Source organism: Heptranchias perlo, chromosome 2 (assembly GCF_035084215.1).
Source record: "Heptranchias perlo isolate sHepPer1 chromosome 2, sHepPer1.hap1, whole genome shotgun sequence".
In the NCBI taxonomy this organism is placed as follows: domain Eukaryota; kingdom Metazoa; phylum Chordata; class Chondrichthyes; order Hexanchiformes; family Hexanchidae; genus Heptranchias; species Heptranchias perlo.
Window position 1 is genome coordinate 39,012,506 of NC_090326.1, and position 22,157 is coordinate 39,034,662.

At 44.9% G+C, this 22,157-nt stretch overlaps 1 protein-coding gene across 5 annotated transcripts in view; it reads left to right on the plus strand.

Annotated features, from left to right (window-relative positions):
* Positions 1-22,157, plus strand: part of tmem108 (transmembrane protein 108) — a 165,228-nt gene that overhangs the window by 42,687 nt on the left and 100,384 nt on the right. For 3 of the 5 annotated variants that reach the window (XM_067997558.1, XM_067997565.1, XM_067997571.1), the window contains one exon: positions 3,504-3,589. In XM_067997558.1, coding sequence (XP_067853659.1) covers positions 3,550-3,589 — 40 coding nt within the window. In that variant the 5' untranslated portion in view covers positions 3,504-3,549. Of the gene's footprint in view, positions 1-3,503; positions 3,590-22,157 lie in introns of those variants that run through there. The other 2 variants (XM_067997543.1, XM_067997551.1) reach the window with 1 other exon arrangement.

Sequence of the window (22,157 nt, forward strand, 5' to 3'; positions counted from 1 at the left end):
CAGCAGTGCACACGGAGGCTCAGAGTCACTCGACATGTAGTCGTGGACATCTGCAGGCTCTTTCATGCCGAGCTGCTCCTGGCTGGCCCGAGCACCATCTTCTTACCTGTCGCTGTCAAAGTCACCACTGCCCTCACCAACTTCTCCTCCGCATCCTTCCAGGGTGCAACCGGGGACATCGTCGATGTCTCTCAGTCGTCTGCGCAAAAGAGCCCTGCAAATACATCTACACCCACTCTGCTTGGGCACAATAGGTGGCATCAGTTGTGGGTCCTCATAGTGATCCTCAGGAGAGAGCATTATTGCACAAACCAGACAGGATTCGCGAAGACATGGCAGTAGTGGTGCCAATATAATATGTAATGTGAGTTGGTCACAAATTCAATATAAGTAACACCCATGACAAACCCTCAAACACCCTTGTGCATCCCCTTCATGCTCACGACACGTTTGCCTTACGCTGCCTACTGCACATATGTGATGCATGCCCTGTGGCTGCAGCACAGGTAGTGGCAGGTTGAGTGAGGCTGGCCGTGAAAGAGATGCACGAGAGGGTGAGTATGAGAGAGAGCCATGAGATTGTATGAGGATTGGTTTGAGTGGTAGTGGTGGGATGAGTACTGGCGAGGTGAGTAGGTGCAGGTAAGATGAGGATGAGGTTTGAGTGGGTATGAGGGGTGATGTGACAGTGTTGTGTTGGCAGTGCTGAAGGAGATGTGGGGTGGGGGCGGTGATGTGGCAGACGGAGTGTAGGGGAAAGACTACGTGTACTCACTTTGGCTGACCTACTGAGGTCATTGGAGCGCCTCCTGCACTGTATGCAGGTGGGCGATATGTTGGTTGCGCTGGTGACCTCCTCTGCCACCTCGAGCCAGGCCTTCCTGGTGGCAGAGGCAGGCCGCTTCCTCCCGCCCGCCGGGGGGAAGATCTCTGTCCTCCTCCTCACCCCATGTATTGATACCTGGAGTGAGGCATCATTAAACTGGGAGCAGCCTTCCCCCTGGGCTGCTCCATGCTGTAATTGTTGCTATTTGTTGCAGCATCTGTCAGTGGAGGACTGCCCCTTTAAATAGAGCGCCTCCAGCTGACAGATCTTACTGCGCATGCGCAGTCCGCCCGACGCACAGATCAGCAGTGGGGAACCCGGAGGACCAGGTAAGTGGATCCAATTAGTGGATTGGATGCTACAATCGCGCGGGAAGCTGACTAATTTCACCGGGCGCGTTACCCACGCGCCCGATAGCCCCCCCGCCGAGAACCCGCAGCCCTGCTAACATCGGGCCCCAAGACTAAGATAGATAGATTTTTTTTAGGTAATGGTATCCAGGGATATAGAGCCAAGGTAGATGGAGTTAAGATACAAATCAGCCATGATCTAATTGCATGGTGGAGCAGGCTCGAGGGGCTGAATGGCCTACTCCTGTTCCTATGTTCCAATGTACAGGCAAAAAGAACCTGGGCCAGCTGGGCGGCACCCAAAGATTCTTAAAGAACTCAGGATGTGCTAGCAGCAGCACTAGCAAAAATATTTAGGGATTTGCTTGGAAAGGTTTAGAATTGGAGGACTGAAGAATGGCAAAGGTAGTATTGAAAAAGGGAACAAAGGTAATTATAGACCAGTTAGTCTCAGATCAGTACTAAGGGAAATTCTGGAATTATTATTAAGACAAAGTAGTGAAACACTAGAGAAACAAACTAATTTAAAAGAATTAACATGGATTTACAAAAGGGAAGACATTTCATAGTAATTATCAAACATATTGATATAAAGTGACAAATCTGTGGCTAAGGATGAGATGTGATGTACTTGGACTTTATTAGGGCTTTTGATCAGGTACTTCATAGAAAACTAGTTTGGAAAATCAGCAGACATGGAATTGGTGTGCTGAGGTAGATTGTATTATGATAGAAGACAGAGATTCTATGTGATGTAAAGTCCTCTGGGAGTAGGAATGTGACAAATGGAGCCCTGAAGGGCTCAGCATTGGGACCAGTCTTCTTCAATAATGTTATAAATTGGCTGGAATAAGGCACCAGAAGCTTTATCTCAAAGTTTCGGAAGATCCCAAAATAGTAACAGTGGAAAATACTGTGGAGAATGAAGGCAAGCTACTGGGAATTTAGACGGTTTGGGGAGGTGGGCAGACAATTGGCAGATGGAGATTAATGTGGTAAATTAATGCATTTAGAAACAAGAAACAGGCAGGGGAATTACAGGATTAATGGGAAATTGCTGACCACGATGGTAAAGAATCTTGGAGTAATACTAGATAGATTCCCTCAAACAACAAGCAATGTCTGACTGCTGTCAAAAAAGCTATTGAGAGTAAGGGTGCATAAAAAGAATGAGGTGTAGATCAAGGAAAGTAATTCGCCATTATATAGGGCATTGGTCAGACCCCAAATAGAGTACTATGTCCAGTTCTGTAACCCTCACTACAAGAATGATATCTGCACTTTTTCTAGCTCAGCTATAAGAGTTACTAGAATGATATAGGATTAGAGAATAAAACATATGAGGATAGACTCACGAACTGGGACTCTTCTGTTTGGAGAAGAGAAGACTGACAGAGGATATGATGGAGATATTCAAGTTAATAGGTTCAGGGATGTTGAAATTCAGTCAGGGCTTTTGTATTGACATGAGACAGCAGAATGATGGTTCATGGAAAGAGGAACATGGGAATCTTGAAGAAGTGGATCATTTGGGCAGGCAGAAATCCTGCCCCACCATGTGGCAGTGTTGCTGCTGGAGAGATAAATCCCTGCCATGGTCTCTTGCAGCTTTGAGATTTTTCTGTTCCAGACACATAGCAAAAAATTGTATTGTCTCCTGCGTGGCGCTATCTTTGAAACAGGGTCCGCCTTCGTTGACGCACCTCACTTCATTTTGCGCTCCATGGGCCACTTCCTAAAAGTGGACCTTGTTTTTTTTTAAACTGGTGCTATAAGGGCAGCCAACGGCTCTTCAATTGCTGCTGGAACCTATTATTCCAGCCCTTGACCCATGTGGTGCTCCTAGTGCATCATGCACTATGCACTGGCAATATCTTGTATCATTGTGCACAGTCCCTTCATTTGGACACAGGTACTCATGACGCCTCAAGATAAGCTGTCCTCGTGACTCTTCACATTATCATCCCTCTAGCCACTGCCTCGATAGCTGTATGTGGTAAAACAGTAACCCCCTGTGTGCTAACATTTCTTCTAACTTCTAACCCTTAGTTCTCTAATGATAATCTTGAGTCTATGGCCTTACATGGATATGAAGGTGCTGTGCTTGTGATTTTTAACAGCATTTGGAGTTGAATTATCTTGACAGATATTTTGCACGGCCTTCAGTAACATTTCCTCCAGATCTTGTACCATTCATGGAGAATGGAGTCCCTTGGGACTGAAATAGATGTTAATGTTTTCACATTGGAGATTTTGAAGCTGTTGTGGGGCTTAGTCTTGTCACTACTTATCACTGTTTAACACTAGTGTTTCATTTTAATTTCTAGAATAAATCATGAGTAAAGTGGAGGACAAGCTGGAGCAGATGATACCATGAAGAAAAGCTCACGGGTCCTCTATCACCAACTGCTGAGTAAGAATTACATACAATGTCTTGTGTTTATTTAATTTTACATGAAGCAAAGTCTGCCACATGTATGATTTTTTGTACCAAATTAAAATTTTGGCTATCAGAAGTTTGGAAGCAGGTAGCAGGATAAGAACCTTACTGAAAAAGAATGTGCTTAAAAAAGGACCACTGAAAGCCCAATGTGCTCGTGTGTAGTTATGCTGTGTAAGTCTTCATAAAGGAATTCACTGATGAATTCAGCTGTCGTCAGTGGACTGTGTCAGAATCTCAGTGAAGTCTGACAGAATAACCATTTTACCTCACAGTGAAGTTAGCAGTGCCAATTTTGTGGTATCACATGTTTTTCTGAGAGTAGTCACAATTTCAGGGCACTACTTTTTTTTAAAAAAGGGATAGAATTGCAAGTTTAAATGGGAGTTAAAAACCTATTGCCAATTGTAACACTGTTGGGCCTTAAAAAAAAAGTCTGCATTAATCAATGGCTTACTAATGTTAAGTGATTTACCAATTCACTCAATAGTTGACAAATACTTTTATCTAACTGTACCGACAGCTTCATGTATTGTGGTCTCTCCTTTATGAGACCTTAATGTTTGGTAATCCTGCTGAATAACTATCCATAAACAAGGTCCACATTGCTTGGTATTTTCCTAGTTTGAAATGGATATTGTTTATAACCATTAGAATGCCAAATATCTTATGGGTGATTTATCTTCATTTTGTTCTGGGAGTCTTCCCCCTTCAGCACAATGTCAGGTTTGGATCTGTCTGATGTCAACAGCAATAGATCTGCATGACATGGGACGGTTTTTCATTTGGAACAAGTGGGCCTATCGAGGATAGGGCTGAGACTGAGTGTGTGAGACCAGTTATGGTCTTTGTGGCCTCCTGAATTGCTGCTCAAAGCAATTGGATGTTGGGACATGAACAAAATGTGGGAAGGGTATTTTTTGGCCACAATCCCTCTAATATTCCTGCACAAGGGAGGAATCGAATTTGTTGCGTATGAAGAGTGTTATATGTTCAATCGATTTATTTAGAATTTATCTTTCCGCACTCTCTGTATGTAAAGATTGTGGAGTGTTTGCCTCCATTCTTCTCTGCATTTCTGCTCTGTTATTTGGTGGCCTATGTCTTATTGGCGGGCCCCTTTTTCTGTGCCATCATTTGCCATGGTGTATAGAGTTGGGTCTGTGGAGCTTTTCTACCTTGTGACTTGCAGAGAGCCACAGATAACAATCTACAACAGTTCATTTAAACACAATGGCCCAGAATTTGCTAGCGTGGGGCATCTCACGGTGCGCCCGGTTAGCTAGACTTGTTCCTACAGCTCAAAAGTTTTTTGCCCACAAGGTTGCTGGAAGTGTGAGCTGATAATGGTGCAGAGAGGGAAACAGGGCATCTAGGACCCTGGCAAACAACGGGACAAACAGTGTATCTCCTTAATCAATAAGATTAATGGATTGAGAAATAAACAGAAGAAGGACTGAGAAGGAGGGTGAATTCAATGTCAAATCAGGTACAGAAAGAGAAATAAAGAGAGAGAGAGAGAGAGAGAAAGACTGGATTAAAAGAGAAAGAGAAAAAAAAGAGACAGAAAGGAAAAGTAAGAAAACAAATTTAAAATTTGTCATTTTTAAAATCTCCAATAACAATTCACAACCTGAAGGAATGAGACTCCACACTTTTAATTGTTCACTTTCTGGGCCAGAGAGGTCGATTGTCAGTCATTAACAATTATCACATTGTTAAAAGGGTACTTAGAATCATAGAAAGGTTACAGCATGGAAGGAGGCCATTTATCCATCGAGTCCGTGCCGGCTCCATGAAAGAGCAATCCAGCTAGTCCCACTCCCCCGCCCTATCCCTGTAGCCCTGCAAATTTTTTCCTTTCAAGTACTTATCCAGTTCCCTTTTGAAGGCCATGATTGAATCTGCTTCCACCACTCCCTCGGGCAGTGCATTCCAGATCCTAACCACTCGCTGTGTAAAAAAGTTTTTCCTCATGTCACCTTTGGTTCTTTTGCCAATCACCTTAAATCTATGTCCTCTGGTCCTTGACCCTTCCACTAATGGGAACAGTTTCTCTCTATCCACTCTGTCTGGATGCTTCATGATTTTGAACACCTCTCTCAAATCTCCTCACAACCTTCTCTACTCTAAGGAGAACAACTCCAGCTTCTCCAGTCTATCCACTTAACTAAAGTCACTCATCCCTGGAATCATTCTAGTAAACCTCTTCTGCACCCTCTCTAAGGCCTTCACATCTTTCCCAAAGTGCAGTGCCCAGAACTGAACACAATTCTCCAGTTGTGGCTGAACCAGTGTTTTATAAAGGTTCATCATGACTTCCATACTTTTGTACTCTGTGCCTCTATTTATAAAGCCCAGGATCCCGTATGCTTTTTTAACCACTTTCTCAACCTGCCCTGCCACCTTCAATGATTTGTGCACATATACCCCCAGATCCCCCTGTTCCCGTACCCTTTTGGAGTTCTGCCCTCTAGTTTACATCGCCTCTCCTCATTCTTCCTACTGAAATATATCACTTCGCATTTTTCTGTGTTAAATTTCATCTGCCAGGTGTCCGCCCATGCCACCAGTCTGTCTATATCCTCTTGAAGTCTATCACTATCCTCACTGTTCACTACCCTTCCAAGATTTGTGTCATCTGCAAATTTTGAAATTGTGCCCTGTACACCCAAGTTCAAGTCATTAATAGATATCAAGAAAAGCAGTGGTCCCAGCATTGACCCCTGGGGAACACCACTGTATACCTCCCTCCAGTCTGAAAAACAACCGTTCACCACTACTCTCTGTTTCCTGTTACTTAGCCAATTCTGTATCCATGTTGCTACTACCCCCTTTATTCCATAGGCCGCAATCTTGATGATAAGCCTACCGTGCAGCACTTTATCAAAAGCCTTTTGAAAGTCCATATACACCACATCAACTGCATTGCCCTCATCTACCCTCTCTGTTAGAACCATAGAAAAGATACAGCACAGAAGGGGGCCATTCGGCCCATCGTGTCCACGCCGGCTCGAAGAACAACCAGGTTCCCATTCTAATCCCACCTTCCAGCACCCGGTCCATAGCCCTGCAGCTTACAGCACTTTAGGTGCAGGTCCAGGTACTTTTTAAAAGAGTTGAGGGTCCCTACCTCTACCAGCAATTCGGGCAGCAAGTTCCATACACCCACCACCCTCTGGGTAAAAAAGTTTTTCCTCATGTCCCCTCTAATCCTTCCGCCAATCAGCTTTACCTCATCAAAAAATTCTGTCAGGTTAATTAAACACGATTTGCCTTTAACAAATCCGTGCTGACTTTCCCTAATCAATCCACACTCATCCAAGTGACTGTTAATTCTGTCCTGGATTATCATTTCTAAAAGTTTCCCTGCCATTGGCCTATAGTTGCTGGGTTTATCCTTACACCTTTTTTTTGAACAAGAGTGTAACATTTGCAATTCTCCAGTCCTCTGGCACCACCCCCCGTATTTACGGATGTTTGGTAGATTATGGCCAGTACCTTCGCAATTTCCACCCTTCCTTCCCTCAGCAACCTAAGATGCATCCCATCCAGACCGGGTGACTTATCTACTTGAAGTACAGCTACTTATACTTAATTAGTAGACTTAATTTCTGTGGCAAATTTAATGGGCAATTAATATGCTAATGCAGCAACTTCATGAAAATGATGGGAAGGTTAAGGTCGAGATGCTGTTTTTGCGAAGCCAACGGTGGAGTGGCACAAATTTGCCAGTAACTTGTGGCGATTCGCAATTCACGGGATAGCTCTTCCTCACCATAAGTTGCTGGCTGATTTGCACATTAAAAACAACGTGCGTCATTCAGACGCTGTTATTTTTTCAGCAAATTCTGGGCCAATGTTATCCAAGCATTAGTCTCACCAGGGTCCCTGCCTCTACCAGCAATTCGGTGCATCTGTATGTGTTATCTGCTGAAGAAGGATTGTGCGTCTATCACTCCTGAATATTGAATTTGAATAATTTTGCAGAGATCAAGCTGAGTGGCAGGTGAGTGCTGGTGCATGGTCTTTTCCTTCTTTTCTAAATCCTCATAGCCTATTATTTCATACATACCAACCATCAGTGTTTTAAGCTGCCAGTCAGTTTTTTCATCCATGCTTATTAGCACAACACAAGAAAAATCAGATTATTTTTTCTACTGGGACTGGAGGTTGTGAGGGTCAAACAATCAGATCAGTTGGAAGGTGAGACTAGAACTTGTCTGAACCAATTATATTGATCAGAGGGCAAGACTGGGACGAGAGCCTCTTGGGAGTGATTGGAGGATGAATGAAAAGGCTGTTTGAACCAATCGATCACAAACTATTTTTCCCCACTTTTGGTTGCGCACTAACTTCTAGCAGAAAAGTTTAATGAAGAGCTGATAATCTCAGACCTGCAGTTGCAGCTGTACTTATTGAGTATATGTCCCTAAAGTTTGTTAGTTAGCATTTTTGTACATTGCACTACTGCAATAGGTGATGTGGATCATTCTCAATTCCTGGGTGAATTATAGTATCCGGCTGTGTTCTGTGACTTTAAAAGCTCTTTTCAGTTTGTTTGTGTTCATGTGGAGGTCACTTTATTAATGCGAAGTAACCTGGACCGTTTATATTAGAGCTGTCAACATTTACAGGGAAATGCGAGGTGTGACATTAATAATTAATAAGCATGTCATAGATTGCATACTCGGTCAGTTGGACCCGCCTAAGGAAAACTTATATAGCTCCTAGTGCATGTTTTCCTGCAGCTTTTTTAAACAATTGCAGTGTGTAATGATTTTTATCCCATAACTAGGAAGTTATTCTCAAATTCTCTGGGGTTTCATGGTTTCCTGACGTACCCCCGGTGTGAGACCAGCCGAATCCCCAGGGAAATAGCAGAGACCTGGTTACATCAGGACCCAGCATTCATATAGTGACTGGCACATCACCCACTGGTGGGGTCCAGGCCAGGCATGTGGCCTACACCCCCCCCCCCCAAAGAATTTTATTTTAAGCCAGATCATTCCCCTTGCTCAAGAAACCAATAGGAACATTGGCAGGTTTGTGGCAGGGGGTGGTGGGAATGGTGCCTGGGCAAACCCCTGCCTCAGGAAGATGATCATGGGAGTTTCCATGGGCATGGGACAAGTGAGCGACAGAGATGTTCCCAAAGTGGCGCTTGCAGCCGTCTGCCCCATGCAAATGAGGTGCAATCCCGTCGATCCCACAAATGCTAGTGGGGTCATTACTACAGGGCATCATCAGATGCAATTCCAGCGTAACTGCCAGGATTGCGATATGAGGAATTTAAGGTCTAGATCGTTTTCACAGGGTCAAAAGAGCAACATAGGGTAGAAATTACAGTTGCCGATAATAGTAAACAAACGCTTAACACATTAGGTTTAGAGTAGTGATGGAAAGGGGCAAGGAACAATCAACGGTGAAGGTACTCAACTGGAAGAGGGCTAATTTCAGGGGGCTGAAAAGCAATCTGGCCCAGGTGGATTGGAAACAAAGATTGGTGGGTGAAACAGTAAATGAGCAATGGGAGGCCTTCAAAGAGCAGATATTTTGGGCACAGACTAGACACTTAAGTGTCAGCAGCAACCATCCTTCACTTTCTATGCACTTCCTCAACTGCCCATTTATTCACCCACCACTGCCACTCACCCCAATCCTGATGCAATGTGATGAAACTGTCTGATAGTCACCCTCTGATGCACCTCTTTCATGGTCAGCCTCACCCAAAGCAATGCATTCATAGGGTGAATATGTCACCTTGAGTCACTCTCAGGTCTGTTCTTTCTCCCCTTGTAGGAGAAGAAAGCATAAAACGCAAGAGAGAGGAGCCGAACTGGAGGTGGCCCACCACATAGTGGAGGTGATAGATGTGGAGGAGGAGGCCATGGAAATAAATTGTACCATTGCATGCCTATCCATCTAAGATGGAGAGACTGGGAACCCGCAGATGGCTGGTGACAGAACTAACATTTTTCATACATGATGAATTGTTTTATCAATGACATAACTGTGCTAGACCTCAGTATGGTCATTGGAAAGATTGTCACTTTTGCGATGAATCATTAATATCACTTTCTATTGTCTTCCAGGGTCTTCACGCCTTCACGAGGAATCAGCAGAAATGGAAGAAAGCGATTCCTCTGAGGAGCTCATTCCTTCTGAGGGTGCACCGTCACAGGACATACAGCCATGCACCAGCGCAGATACTCGCACTTCGCTGGGTCCTGTTAGACAGTTAGTTGGGTTGTCACCTGGTGATTCACCAATCACAAGTGAGCACGAGCAGACACTGGTGGCAGGGGCAGCTGTGGAGAGTCTGCATTGGGGGGCGCACTCCTCTCCAAGCCCTGCTCAGCTGCACACAGATGCTGAACCCCTGGGGCCATCATTGAGAAGGAGAAAGATCGAGGTACAGCTGCAACTTTGCAAGGTAATAGAAAAAGTGCCATGCACACTCTTCACAAGAGCGGAGAGGATGGAGGAGTCCAACTCCATCGCTAGTGGATTGGTGGCACAGGAAAGTGCGGGAATGTCTGCTATGGAGAGAATGGCAGCCTTCATTGAGCTTCAAGCACGACTCTCAAATGAGTCCATGCAGGCCATGACAACGGCTGTGCGGACTCTGGATGCCAACATGTCTGCCGCCTTAAACAGGTAGACAGCTACGTTAGCTGTGGCCTTACAACGCGTCACATCTGCTCACCAAGTCTGAGTATGCAAGGAAGCACTACATACTATTTTAACAACTTTGCATTTATACAGCACCATTAATGTAGTAAAATGTCCGAAGGTGCTTCACAGGCGCGTTATCAAACAAAATTTGACACCGAGCTACATAAGGAGATATTAGGACAAGTGACCAAAAGTTTAGTCAAAGAGGTGGGTTTTAAGGAGGAGAGAGAGGTGGAGAGGTTTAGGGAGGGAATTCCAGAGCTTAGGGCCTAGGCAGCTGAAGGCACGGCCACTAACGGTAGAACAATTAAAATTGGTGATGCGAAAGAGGCCAGAATTGGAGGTGCGCAGAGATCTCGGAGGGTTGTAGGGCTGGAGGAGGTCACAGAGATAGTGAGGGGTGAGGCTATGGAGGAATTTGAAAACAAGGATGAGAATTTTAAAATCGAGGCAGTCCCAGACCAGGAGCCAATCTAGGTCAGCGAGCACAGGGGTGATGGGTGAACGGGACTTGATGCGAGTTAGGATATGGCCAGCAAAGTTTTGGATGAGCTCAGGTTTATGGAGGGTTGAAGATGGGATGCTGGCCAGGAGAGTATTGGAATAGTCAAGGCTAGAGATAACAAAGGCATGGATGAGAGTTTCAGCAGCAAATGTGCTGAAGCAGGGGAGGAGACGGATGATGTTACGGAAGTGGAAGTGGGTGGTCTTAGTAATGGAGCGGATACGGGGGTCAGAAGCTCATATCAGGGTTAAATAGGACACCAAGGATGCAAGCAGTCTGGTTCAGCCTCAGATAGTGGCCAGGGAGAGGGATGGAATCGGTGGCTAGGGAATGGAGTTTGAGGTGGGGACCGAAGACAATAGCTTCGGTCTTCTAGATTGATTCCTTGGATGAGAGGGTTGTACTATGAGGAGAGATTGAGTAGAATGGGCCTATACTCTCTGGAGTTTAGAAGAATGAGAGGCGATCTCATTGAAACATATAAGATTCTGAGGGGGCTTGACAGGGTAAAGGTTGAGAGGATGTTTACCCTGGCTGGAGAGTATAGAATGAGAGGGCTTAGTCGCAGGATAAGGGGTTGGCCATTTAATTCTGAGATGAGGAGGCATTTCTTCACTCAGAGGGTTATGAATCTTTGGAATTCTCTACCCCAGAGGGTTGTGGACACTGAGTCGTTGAGTATATTCAAGGCTGAGATAGATACATTTTTGGACTCTAGGGGAATCAAGGGATATGGGGATCAGGTTGAAGATCAACCATGATCTGATTGAATGGCAGAGCAGGCTCGAGGGGCCAAATGGCCTAGTCCTCCTCATATTTCTTATGTTCTTATGTTCCCAATATTTAGTAGGAGGAAATTTCTGCAAATCCATCACTGGATGATGGACAAGCAGCATGACAAATCAGAGGCAGTGGAGGGGTTGAGAGAGGCGGTTGTGAGATAGAGCTGGATGTCGTCAGCACACATGTGGAACCTGATGTTGTGTTTTCAGATGATGTCACCAAGGGGCAGCATATAGATGAGAAATAGGAGGGGGGCCAAGGATAGATCCATGGGGGATTCCAGAGGTACCGGTACAGGAGAGGAAAGAGAAGCCATTGCAGGTAATTCTCTGGCTAGGACTGGATAGGATTGGAACCAGAGGAGGGCAGTCCCAAACAGCTGGACTTAGGGAGTCCTTTGAAGCTGGCAGAACTACCTTAAAGAGTTGGGGAGGAATTTCCCAGGGTTTTTCACCTGAAATTGGCCAGAGGTATTTTTTCCTCCATTTTCCCCTCCCCCAGATTCAGTATTATTATGGGGAGGGAGGGTGGTGCACAAGGTTGTATCATCTAATGGATAGGGTGAGCATGGATGGGCTTTTGTTCTTACCTAACTTCCAATCTACAAATCCTGTACTCAATAACCTGTTCATCATCCAAAGATTATTGTCACTGAAAGTAACCTGACCTTTACATATGATTGCTGTTGCACTCCCTCAGAGACATATGTAATCGATAACACCCACATATAATCCCCACTGCTTATAGCAGACGCGTTCGAGCGAACGTGATTTGCCCGCTATATGCGATGGCCGTTATACGTGGTAATCTCGCTATAGTTATCTTACCTGTGGAAAGAAATTTCACTGAAGATGTTTTCCTTCGTCAAGCTTTCTGTCCCTGATAGTTGAATGAGTTCTTTGGCAACATCCAGTTTGCCATTGTAACAAGCCCCGAGGAACAAAATGGCAACGACACTGCTTATTTCTACTAAAGGCAAATCGACACAAAGCTGAACAGATTGAAACAGCTGACTTAGAGATACAGAGCTGTATCGCTGTAGATATTCACCACGCGGGGCTGACTGTGCCCCTCTTCCTTTTTGCTGCTGCCCTGGCTATCATGAAATCATGAAGCACTTGTTACAAGGCAACTTTGATGTGCAGCCCGACACGGTGAGCGATCCTCCTTACTACTAGACCCTAGACCTGACCAAGGACCCTGAATTCACAGCAGCAACCGCACCCTGGCCGCTGTCATCAGGAAACTGGAGGAGCAGGGAGCAGGACAACCATCTAAACCATTTAAGCAGGACAACCTTTCAACTTCACTCATACAATAACACAGTAAGCACAGCTCTTTCCGCCCCAAATAAATGGAGCACTTAAGCTGCTATAACCAGCAACTTTGAAATTGATGTTAATGCAAATGGCTAGTGGTTATCCTATTTTGGCCGATAGAAATGACTGCCCATTTTAAACGTGGATGTTTTAAGTGGTGGGGACTGTACTGCAGTTGCTCAACGGTTTCACTGTTGGGCTTTGAGATTTTTGTCTCCATTTGGCCTGGAAGGCATTTTAGATTCATTTATATTAGGACGTTGCTATTAAGTTAGATTCTGTCCAAAAGGGGTTAACTCTCCATGACACACAAGGATCTGGGAATGTAGTTTAGGCTCATTAGCTGGAGCCAGACAAAGTGTCTAACAGGATTGTGTTTCTCGCAGACCATATCAGTTTGAGACAATGTAGATAAGTAGTACATTTTTAGAGACATTCGCACCTGTAATGTTAGAATGTCTTCCTTTCAAGGGGGTCTTAACTGAACAGAACATGTAGGTGCCATGTTGAGAAGGTTTCTGCTAGTCTGTAAAGTGAGATTAGTGCTTTAACAGGGATAGAGTGGCATACTTTGTTCATTTCCATGTTACAAGAAGCAATATGAAATATATTAAATATCACTAAAAATTGCATTATTTGGTGTTATATTTAATGTAAAGTAAACCAGCTTCATTGGTTTAAAGTTGGTCTCATCTCATTGGGGTGTTTATCAGTCTGCCTTCTAGAAGATAGGTGGAATGCATGCGGGATTGTGTAAGATCATAGGGACCGAAGTTGGGCCATGTAGGGCCCGTCTAATAGGCGCTATGCAGACTCCGAAGCCCCGAAAATGGCGTCCAAGATGCGTGCACACACTTCCGACATGAAGTGCGCAGGACGCCATCTTGCTAAAGGCGTTTGCGGCACACACCTAACGATCGCCGGCAATGTGTAGAATAGGGAGATGATGACGCGAATCAGTCTGCAACGTTGATTTGAAACAGTCGGTGAAATTTTGGAACTCCCTGCTCCAGCCAACGTATTGTCTTAACCTCGCACAGCTGAACAGGACTTAAATGGCATGAAGGACCCCCCCAACAGCGCTATTTAAAAGGATTGTACAGGAGTTACAGGTTAGTTGCTGGATTAGTTATTCTGGCTGCTGGTGCAATTGTGGGTGTTTTTGAAAGTTTCCTATACTTGGATAAAGTTTCAATATTCTACAAAGAGTGGTCTGGCTGGTCTTGCAGTACTGTTAGTGGCATTTAAAATATAGTGCTGAATAAAGTTGCTTCTAGACATGGATGGCCTGGTAGGACTTCCCCTGGGAATTGAACGTGACTGGGAGCATGCAGAGAGGCCACGCAGAGCAGGACAAGCTGCTAGAAGAGGGAGGAGGAGGAGCAGGGCACTCAGCAGGAGACCATTTCCGTGGAGGGTCTTCAGGGAGCAATTCTCTTATCTCAACTTAAGTGACGACCAGTGCATCAGATATCTTTGGTTACCTAAAGAGGTTGTGACTGAAATTTGTCAACTGCTGCAGCCATGACTACAGCCTCAGAGCAGGGCAAGGACAGCATTGCCTGTGGCTGTCCAAGGTGACCGTGGAGCTTAATCTTTACGGCTCTGCCTCCTTTCAGGCTGCTGCTGGAGATATAAGCAACATCTCACAGTTTGCAGTGCACTGCTGTATAAGGAAGGTCACTGAGTCTCTGTATGCACTGAGAAGCAGATTCATCTCATTCCTTCTTGCCAGAGACAAGCAGAAGGAGCGAGCACGAGGGTTTGCTTGCATTGCAGGCTTCCCCATGATGCAGGGTGCCATTGACTGCATGTATATTGCTGTGCATGCTACACATCACAACTCGGCCATATTCATGAACAGAAAAGGATTCCACTCCCTCAATATGCAGCTGGTGTGCGACCACACGCAGCGCATCATGCAGGCCTGTGCCCGCTATCCTGGCAGCAGTCATGATTCCTTCATCCTGCAGCAGTCCTTTGTTTCAACTATATTTCAACCAGCACAGCAAGTCAAAGGCTGGCTACTGGGTGACAAGGGTTATCCCCTCATGAAGTGGCTCATGACTCCGGTCAGGAACACACACACGTGCAGAGCAGGTGTACAACAAGAGCCATGCTGCCACACAGAACATCATCGAGCATACCATAGGCGTCCTCAAGCGACGCTTCTGCTGCCTGGGCTGCTCTGGGGGAGCCCTGCAGTACTCAGCTGAGCGGGTATCAAGATTTGATCAAGTTGTATGCTGCCTGCTGCACAATCTCACCATTATGAGAGGCAGTGGCAACAGCTGTTCTATCAGGCGAAAACCTGAGGAAGAGGCATAGGAGGAGGAGGAGGAAGTGGAGGAAGAGGCAGGGAGGCTACCAGGTAGACAGGCCCTGTCTGCCAGGGCTCTGCATGATCAGATTATTAATGAGCGATACCAGTAACCTCAACTACACCTCCCAAAATCAACAAAAGTCCCACACTCCTCACCTTTCCTCTCTCACATGACCATCAAATAGTCCTCCTTATGATTATACAGTGGTTCCTCCCTCAGCTCATCGCAGAAATAAAAACCACCACCAACTGCGAATTCGAATCTACATTTACAAATTAACACATGAAATTATGTAAACAAAATGAGATTATTTACCCTTGTGCATTCCCTTAGTGCCTGTTTTTTCTGTGCTGTTACCTAGCCTAGTGCTCCTACGAGGTGCTTCCCCAGTGGCTGGAGCATGGGTGGTGGAAGGCTGCTGACCTTCAATGGAGGAACGTGCAGATGGTTTTGGAGGACGACCTCGAGCAGCTCTGGGCCGGGAGGGCCCGGCTTCAGACTGCACCACCTCGGCATGGGCTGCAGCAGTCTGGCCTGGCTGGATGACCGGCAACAGCAAGAACATTGGCGGAGTGACGGGGTGGGAGCAGAAATGCTGTCATCCAGAGAGAGGATAGCAGGTTCCTCTTCCATGGCGCCACTGCCACTCTCCTGGGGCGGCGTCTCAGCAATCCTGGAGATCTGTTGAAGAACAGATTGTTGGAGTGCTGTGACACCCTGGAAGTTCCATCCCAGAGCAGTACCCAGAGCCACGCTAGCAGCAGTCTGAGCTTCCAAATGCAGCAGTCTGACCTTTGATGGCAGATGTTTGTGCTGCAGTGGAAGCTGTTACATTGGTCATCAGATGCTGCATCATGGTGGGTTCCACAGGTCCGCCGATGGAGGTGACCACCCATTCCATATGGGAAAGGATGGGCTCCAAGCTCTGCGCAAAGCCCTGTGCCAAGTGGAGCTGGACTCCTCCATGCCTCTTGACATTGTGCGCAGGCTTTCCAGTGCATCAAGCATTTGGTGGTGTACGCCCATCAGCCGCTTTCTGTAACCTGGCCCATCGAAGTCGTCATCCCCCACCCGTAACGCACCCAGACTTTCATTCGAAAATCGAGACCTAAAATCAAAGGGGCAGAGAATCAGCAGCAGCTCAAAAACAAGGCTCCCTGGAACTACCTACAACAAGGCTGCAGTGTTTGGTCAGAGAGTGTCAGCAAACAATGCACTACATGCTCCTATGCAAGATTCATACAGCCATGCAACATCTAAAAGAATGGCTGATGCAACCATTTGATTTCAAGATTTGCAGAGGCAGTTCACCTTTACATGCATTAAAATATTTTTCTTTGTGTTTTGCTTTATAATCTCTTCATTGCCTTTAGACCGATTGGGCTCGATTTTCAAATGAAAGTCCAGCTGCGTTGGGGGCTGCGGGGTGGGCAGCGAAAATCGGTAAAGTCCCGAGCGGGTGAGGAACCCGGCTCCATCCCGCCGACTTCCGCGTCTCACACAGACGCATCTGTGCGCGCACGGGGTTCTGGAATCCGGAAGTCATGTCGGCAATTAAAGCCGGCAGGACGATATTTAAAGAAGCAAATGTACCTCATTGAGGTTATTAAGGTACTTAAATTGTTACATAGTAGGTAGTTGCAACAATTTTCAACTTGCCTGGGTGGCTTTCCCACGGTTTCCAATTCATGCCTGAAAAAACCAAGTGTGAAGGGCCGGATCAGGCAAAAATAAACGAAATAAATTAAATAAAATAACATTTCACAAAGTTAAAAAAATAAATAAACCTACCCTTCAAACAATCTCACCTGCACTCCCTTGATCCGATGTCTCACCCCCTGATGACTCACCCCGTGATGACTCTTCTCTGATGTCTCACCCCCTGATATCTACCCCCCCCCGATGATGTCCAATGCCCCCCTCTGATCATTGTTCCCCCCCCCGATCTTTGTCCCCCCCACACTCTGTTCCAGCGCCCGATGATGCCTGCCTCTCTCTCTCTCTCTCTCTCTCCCCCCTCCCCCCCCCCCCCCCAGCGTTGCAGCTCCTGTCGGCGAGAAACCCAGGAACAAGATTAATGAGCATCAATTACCTCGTGATTGCGTGGGGAACGGTAAGATTTTATTATCCGAGTGTGCCACGCTCCCATTGACCCCCCACCCGCTGCCATCCCACCGCCATTTGAAAACCGAGCCCATTGTGTCTATTCTGGAACATGCAGTGTAATACAGTACTGATGGAATTGATTCTTAATGGCTATTACAGTCTGGGCTACAGTATTGATGGAACTGACTGCGCATGAATTATTACAGTATGCAGTTCAGTACTGATGGGATTTATTGTTTATGAATTATTATAGTCTGGGGTGCAGTACCGATGGGATTAATTGTTTGTGAATTATTATAGTCTGGGGTTCTGTACCGATGGGATTCACTGTTTATGAATTATTATAGTCTGGGGTGCAGTACCGGTAGGATTATGTGTTTATGAATTATTACAGTCTGAGCTTCAGAGTTGATGGGATTAAGTGTTTATGAATTGTTACAGCCTGGGGTTTAGAGCTGATGGGATTAATTGTTAATGGATATTACAGTCTGAGGTGCAGTACTGATGGGACTGACTGTTCATGAATTATTACAGTGTGGGGTTCAGTGCTGATGGGATTAACTGTTAATGGATATTACAGTCTGATGGGACTGACTGTTCATGAATTATTGTCCATGTATAGTGCTGATGACACCGACCTTTCATGAGTTATTAGTCAGGGGAGCAGTCCTATTGGGACCGACTGTTCATGAATTACAGTTCATGTACAGTCTTGATGGGACAGACTGTTCATGGATATTACAGTGGCTGGTACAGTCAGACCTAACAACAGTCTGCATTTAGCCACCTGTGAGATTGTGATTTTCTGTCTGAAAATATCTAGTTCAGTCTATGAAGAAAACAACAGATATAAAGCAAAAGAATTTAAAGTAAAAGATGAAGATGCGAAGGGTAAAGAATAGGACAGAAAAGAGGATAAGAAAAAGGGGAGCAGAAAATATATTTTAACACCAGTTTAACACTATACTGAAGACTGCTCATGTGGAAGATGTTAGACTAATTCAAAGGTCAACATTCTTTTTTCTTGGCTCAGAACTTTTAATGTAACACTCCACACATTGAGCCCCCTGAGGTCAAACTTTATTTTTAAAATGTAGATTCCACAGTAGTATAATTCATACGCTAAAACAAGTACAAATCATTTACTCTATAAGAGATTCTACAAAAATTATTATTCGCTATAAAATTCATGTAATTCATTTACATGCAGTAAAGGTTTTCATTTAACAAGGTGTATCCGCAAAATGAACAGATTGAAAGTTACCAAATCTAGGAGGCATTGGAAGATGTTCTACCTTCAGCTCCCTTGTCCCGAAGGTTCACACTCAACGAGCTGCTAACTGCCTCTCTGTTAAGACCTGAAACTACAGCCTATGTGACTTTCTTGGCTTATCTGCCAGCCACATCATTACATCAAAGGAAAGTTAAAGAGCAAACAATTCCACAAGGTAAAATTAGTAAACTGACAAAGGCCTTCTATCTAATTGAATGAGTGAATCCTCTCGCTTGTTCTCTTATCAGCTAGTACATTTCTTCTACAGCTCTTCGGCCTTGAAAACATGTTTTTACAACAAAGTTCTGCAATACATCTCCTTGCCATGATTAAATGCTGGGCTTCAGGAACTAATTGACACTATAAAACTCTTCAACTAATAGCTAGGTTTCTCAATTAATTAGACAACAAAGCAATGGGCCAGATTTTGCTGGAGTGGGGTATCTCGCGGCGTGCCCCATTAGTTAGACTTGTTCGTGCACATTTAGGTTTTAACATTCTTTGGCCTCAAAGTTGCTGGAGGTGCGAGCTGATAACGGCGCAGTGAGGATAACAGGGCATCTGGGACCTGAGTGAACAACGGACAAACAGTGTATCTCCTTAACCAATGAGATTTATTGATTGAGAAATAAACAGAGGAAGGACTGAGAAGGAGGGTGAATTAGAGTGGTTGAATTCAATGTCAAATCAGATCAGAAAGAGAAATAAAGAGAAGGAAAGAAAGAATGGATTAAGAGAGAGAGAAAAAAGAGACAGAAAGGAAAAGTAGGAAAACAAATTTTAAAAACTTAAATTTGACATTTTAAAACAATTCACAACCTGAAGCAGTGAGACTCCATGCTGATAATTGTTTACTTTTTGGGCAAGAGAGGTTGATTGGCAGTCATTAACAATCACGTCGTTAAAAGAGTACTTATGCTGTTAATTACCAGACAACTTTCTGTGGTGTGTTTAATGGCCAATTAATATGCAAATACAGGAACTCCATGAAAATCACAGGGAGGTTAAAGTCAAGATGCCGTTTTCGCGAAGCTGTTGGCGGAACAGCGCAAATCATCCAGCAACTTGTGGCGATTCACAATTCATGGGTATCTCTTCCTTACTACAATTTGCTGGCCAATTTTTGTATCAATAACGGCATGCGTCATTCAGATACCATTACTTTTTCAATTGTAAACAATTTTACAACACCAAGTTATAGTCCAGCAATTTTATTTTAAATTCACAAGCTTTCGGAGACTTCCTCCTTCCTCAGGTAAGGAAGGAGGAAGTCTCCGAAAGCTTGTGAATTTAAAATAAAATTGCTGGACTATAACTTGGTGTTGTAAAATTGTTTACAATTGTCAACCCCAGTCCATCACCGGCATCTCCACATCATGATTACTTTTTCAGCAAAATCTGGCCCAATATTTACGTATATACACAAAACATTACTTCCTAGCGTTGAACTGACACATGATAGCACCAAGCTATCATAAAGATGTCGCACTTCTCCTATATCCTTGTGAAGCTGGGAAGATTGTTAAGCTAGTGAGTAGCCACACTGTCTCACACACACTCAGGGTCTAGATGTTCTCAAGGCCTTTGTATGTTTGTCAGAGGATTGTTGACACCAAGAGGGTAATTACACTGCTGGTGCTGTAAGGGTCTGCTTCAATTCATAAGTTCAGTGGTTTACATTATATTTTTAAATCAGAATCTAATAGCCTCTATCTTAGACAGACCTGTATATAATACAAAGCAGATTTGTCCTGTTACTAAAATTTCACTTTAAAATCTCACTTATTTACAAGGGTAAACAGTGACATGGACTATTTGGGCCAAATGGTCCGTTACCATGCTGTAACTTATATATAATCCTGTTTCTATGCCATATTGGCTGTTTTCACACCAGAGCAAATAGAAGTTATTGTGATTTGCTGAAAATGCTTCCATCCATTGCTACTGCAATTTCATTGCTCTGATGATAACTGAAGAAAATCCATGGCTTGAAACCATCACTTCAGGGGTAGGGATCATAGGATAACAATAGGGTAACAATAAAATAAACTGTAGACTAAATTATGCACATGCTGTCCCCATGTCGGAATGTAGTTTGACATGTTTATGTTTTTTCCATGAGGCGATGGCTTTGATATACTTCAACAACAACAACTTGCATTTATATAGCACCTTTAATGCAGTAAAACTCCCCAAGGCGCTTCGCAGAAGTGATTATCAAACAAAATTTGACACCGAGCCACATAAGGAGATATTAGGACAGGTGACCAAAAACTTGGTCAAAGAGGTAGGTTTTAAGAAGTGTCTTAAAGGAGGAGAGAGAGTTAGAGAGGTATAGCCAGGGAATTCCAGAGCTTAGGGTCTAGGCAGTTGAAGGCACAGCTGCCAGTGGTAGAGCGAAGAAAGTCGGGGATGCGCAAGAGGCCAGAATTGGAGGAACGCGGAGATCTTGGAGGGTTGGAGGGCTGGAAGAGGTTACAGAGATAGGGAGGGGCGAGGCCACCAGTTTGAAAAAAAGAATGAGAATATTAAAATCGAGGTGTTCCCGGAGTCGGAGCCAATGTAGGTCAGCGAGTACAGGGGCGATGGGTGAATGGGACTTTGTGCGATTTAGGATACGGGCAGCAGAGTTTTGGATGAGCTCAAGTTTACGGAGGGTGGAAAGTGGGAGGCCGGCCAGGAGAGCATTGGAGTAGACGAGTCTGGAGGTAAAATAAGCATGGATGAAGGTTTCAGCAGCAGATGAGCTGAGGCAGCAGCGGAGACAGGCAATGCTACGAAGGTGCAAGTAGGCGGTCTTGGTGATGGAGAGGATATGGTGTCGGAATCACAGCTCAGTCAAATATGACCCCAAGGGTGCAAACTGTCTGGTTCAGCCTCAGACAGCGGCCAGGGAGAGGGATGGAGTCGGTGGCCAGGGAACTGAGTTTGTTGTGGGACTGAAGACAATGGTTTCGGTCTTCCCAATATTTAATTGGAAGTAATTTCTGTTCATCCAGTAATGGATGCTGGACAAGCAGTGTGACAAATCAGAGGCAGTGGAGGGGTCAAGAGGGGTGGTGGTGAGGTAGAGTTGGGTGTTGTCAGTGTACATGTGGAACCTGACGTGTTTTCGAATGATGTTGCCGAGGGGCAGCATGTAGATGAGAAATAGGAGGGGGTCAAGCATAGGAGCAGGAAAAGAAGCCATTGCAGGTGATTCTCTGGCTATGACTGGAATCAGGCGAAGGTAGGGTACAGTAAGGATAGCGATAGACTTCAAGAGGATATAGACACTCTCTGGTGGCATGGGCGGACACGTGGCAGATGAAGTTTAACGTGGAAAAATGCGAGGTGATGCATTTCGGTAGGAAAAATGAGGAGAGGCAATATAAACTAGAGGGCACAATTCTAAAAGGGGCAGAGGAACAGAGGGATCTGGGGGTGTATGTGCATAAATCTTTGAAGGTTGCAGGGCAGGTTGAGAAAGTGGTTAAAAAAGCATACGGGGTCCTGGGCTTTATAAATAGAGGCACAGAATACAAAAGCAAGGAAGACATGATGAACCTTTATC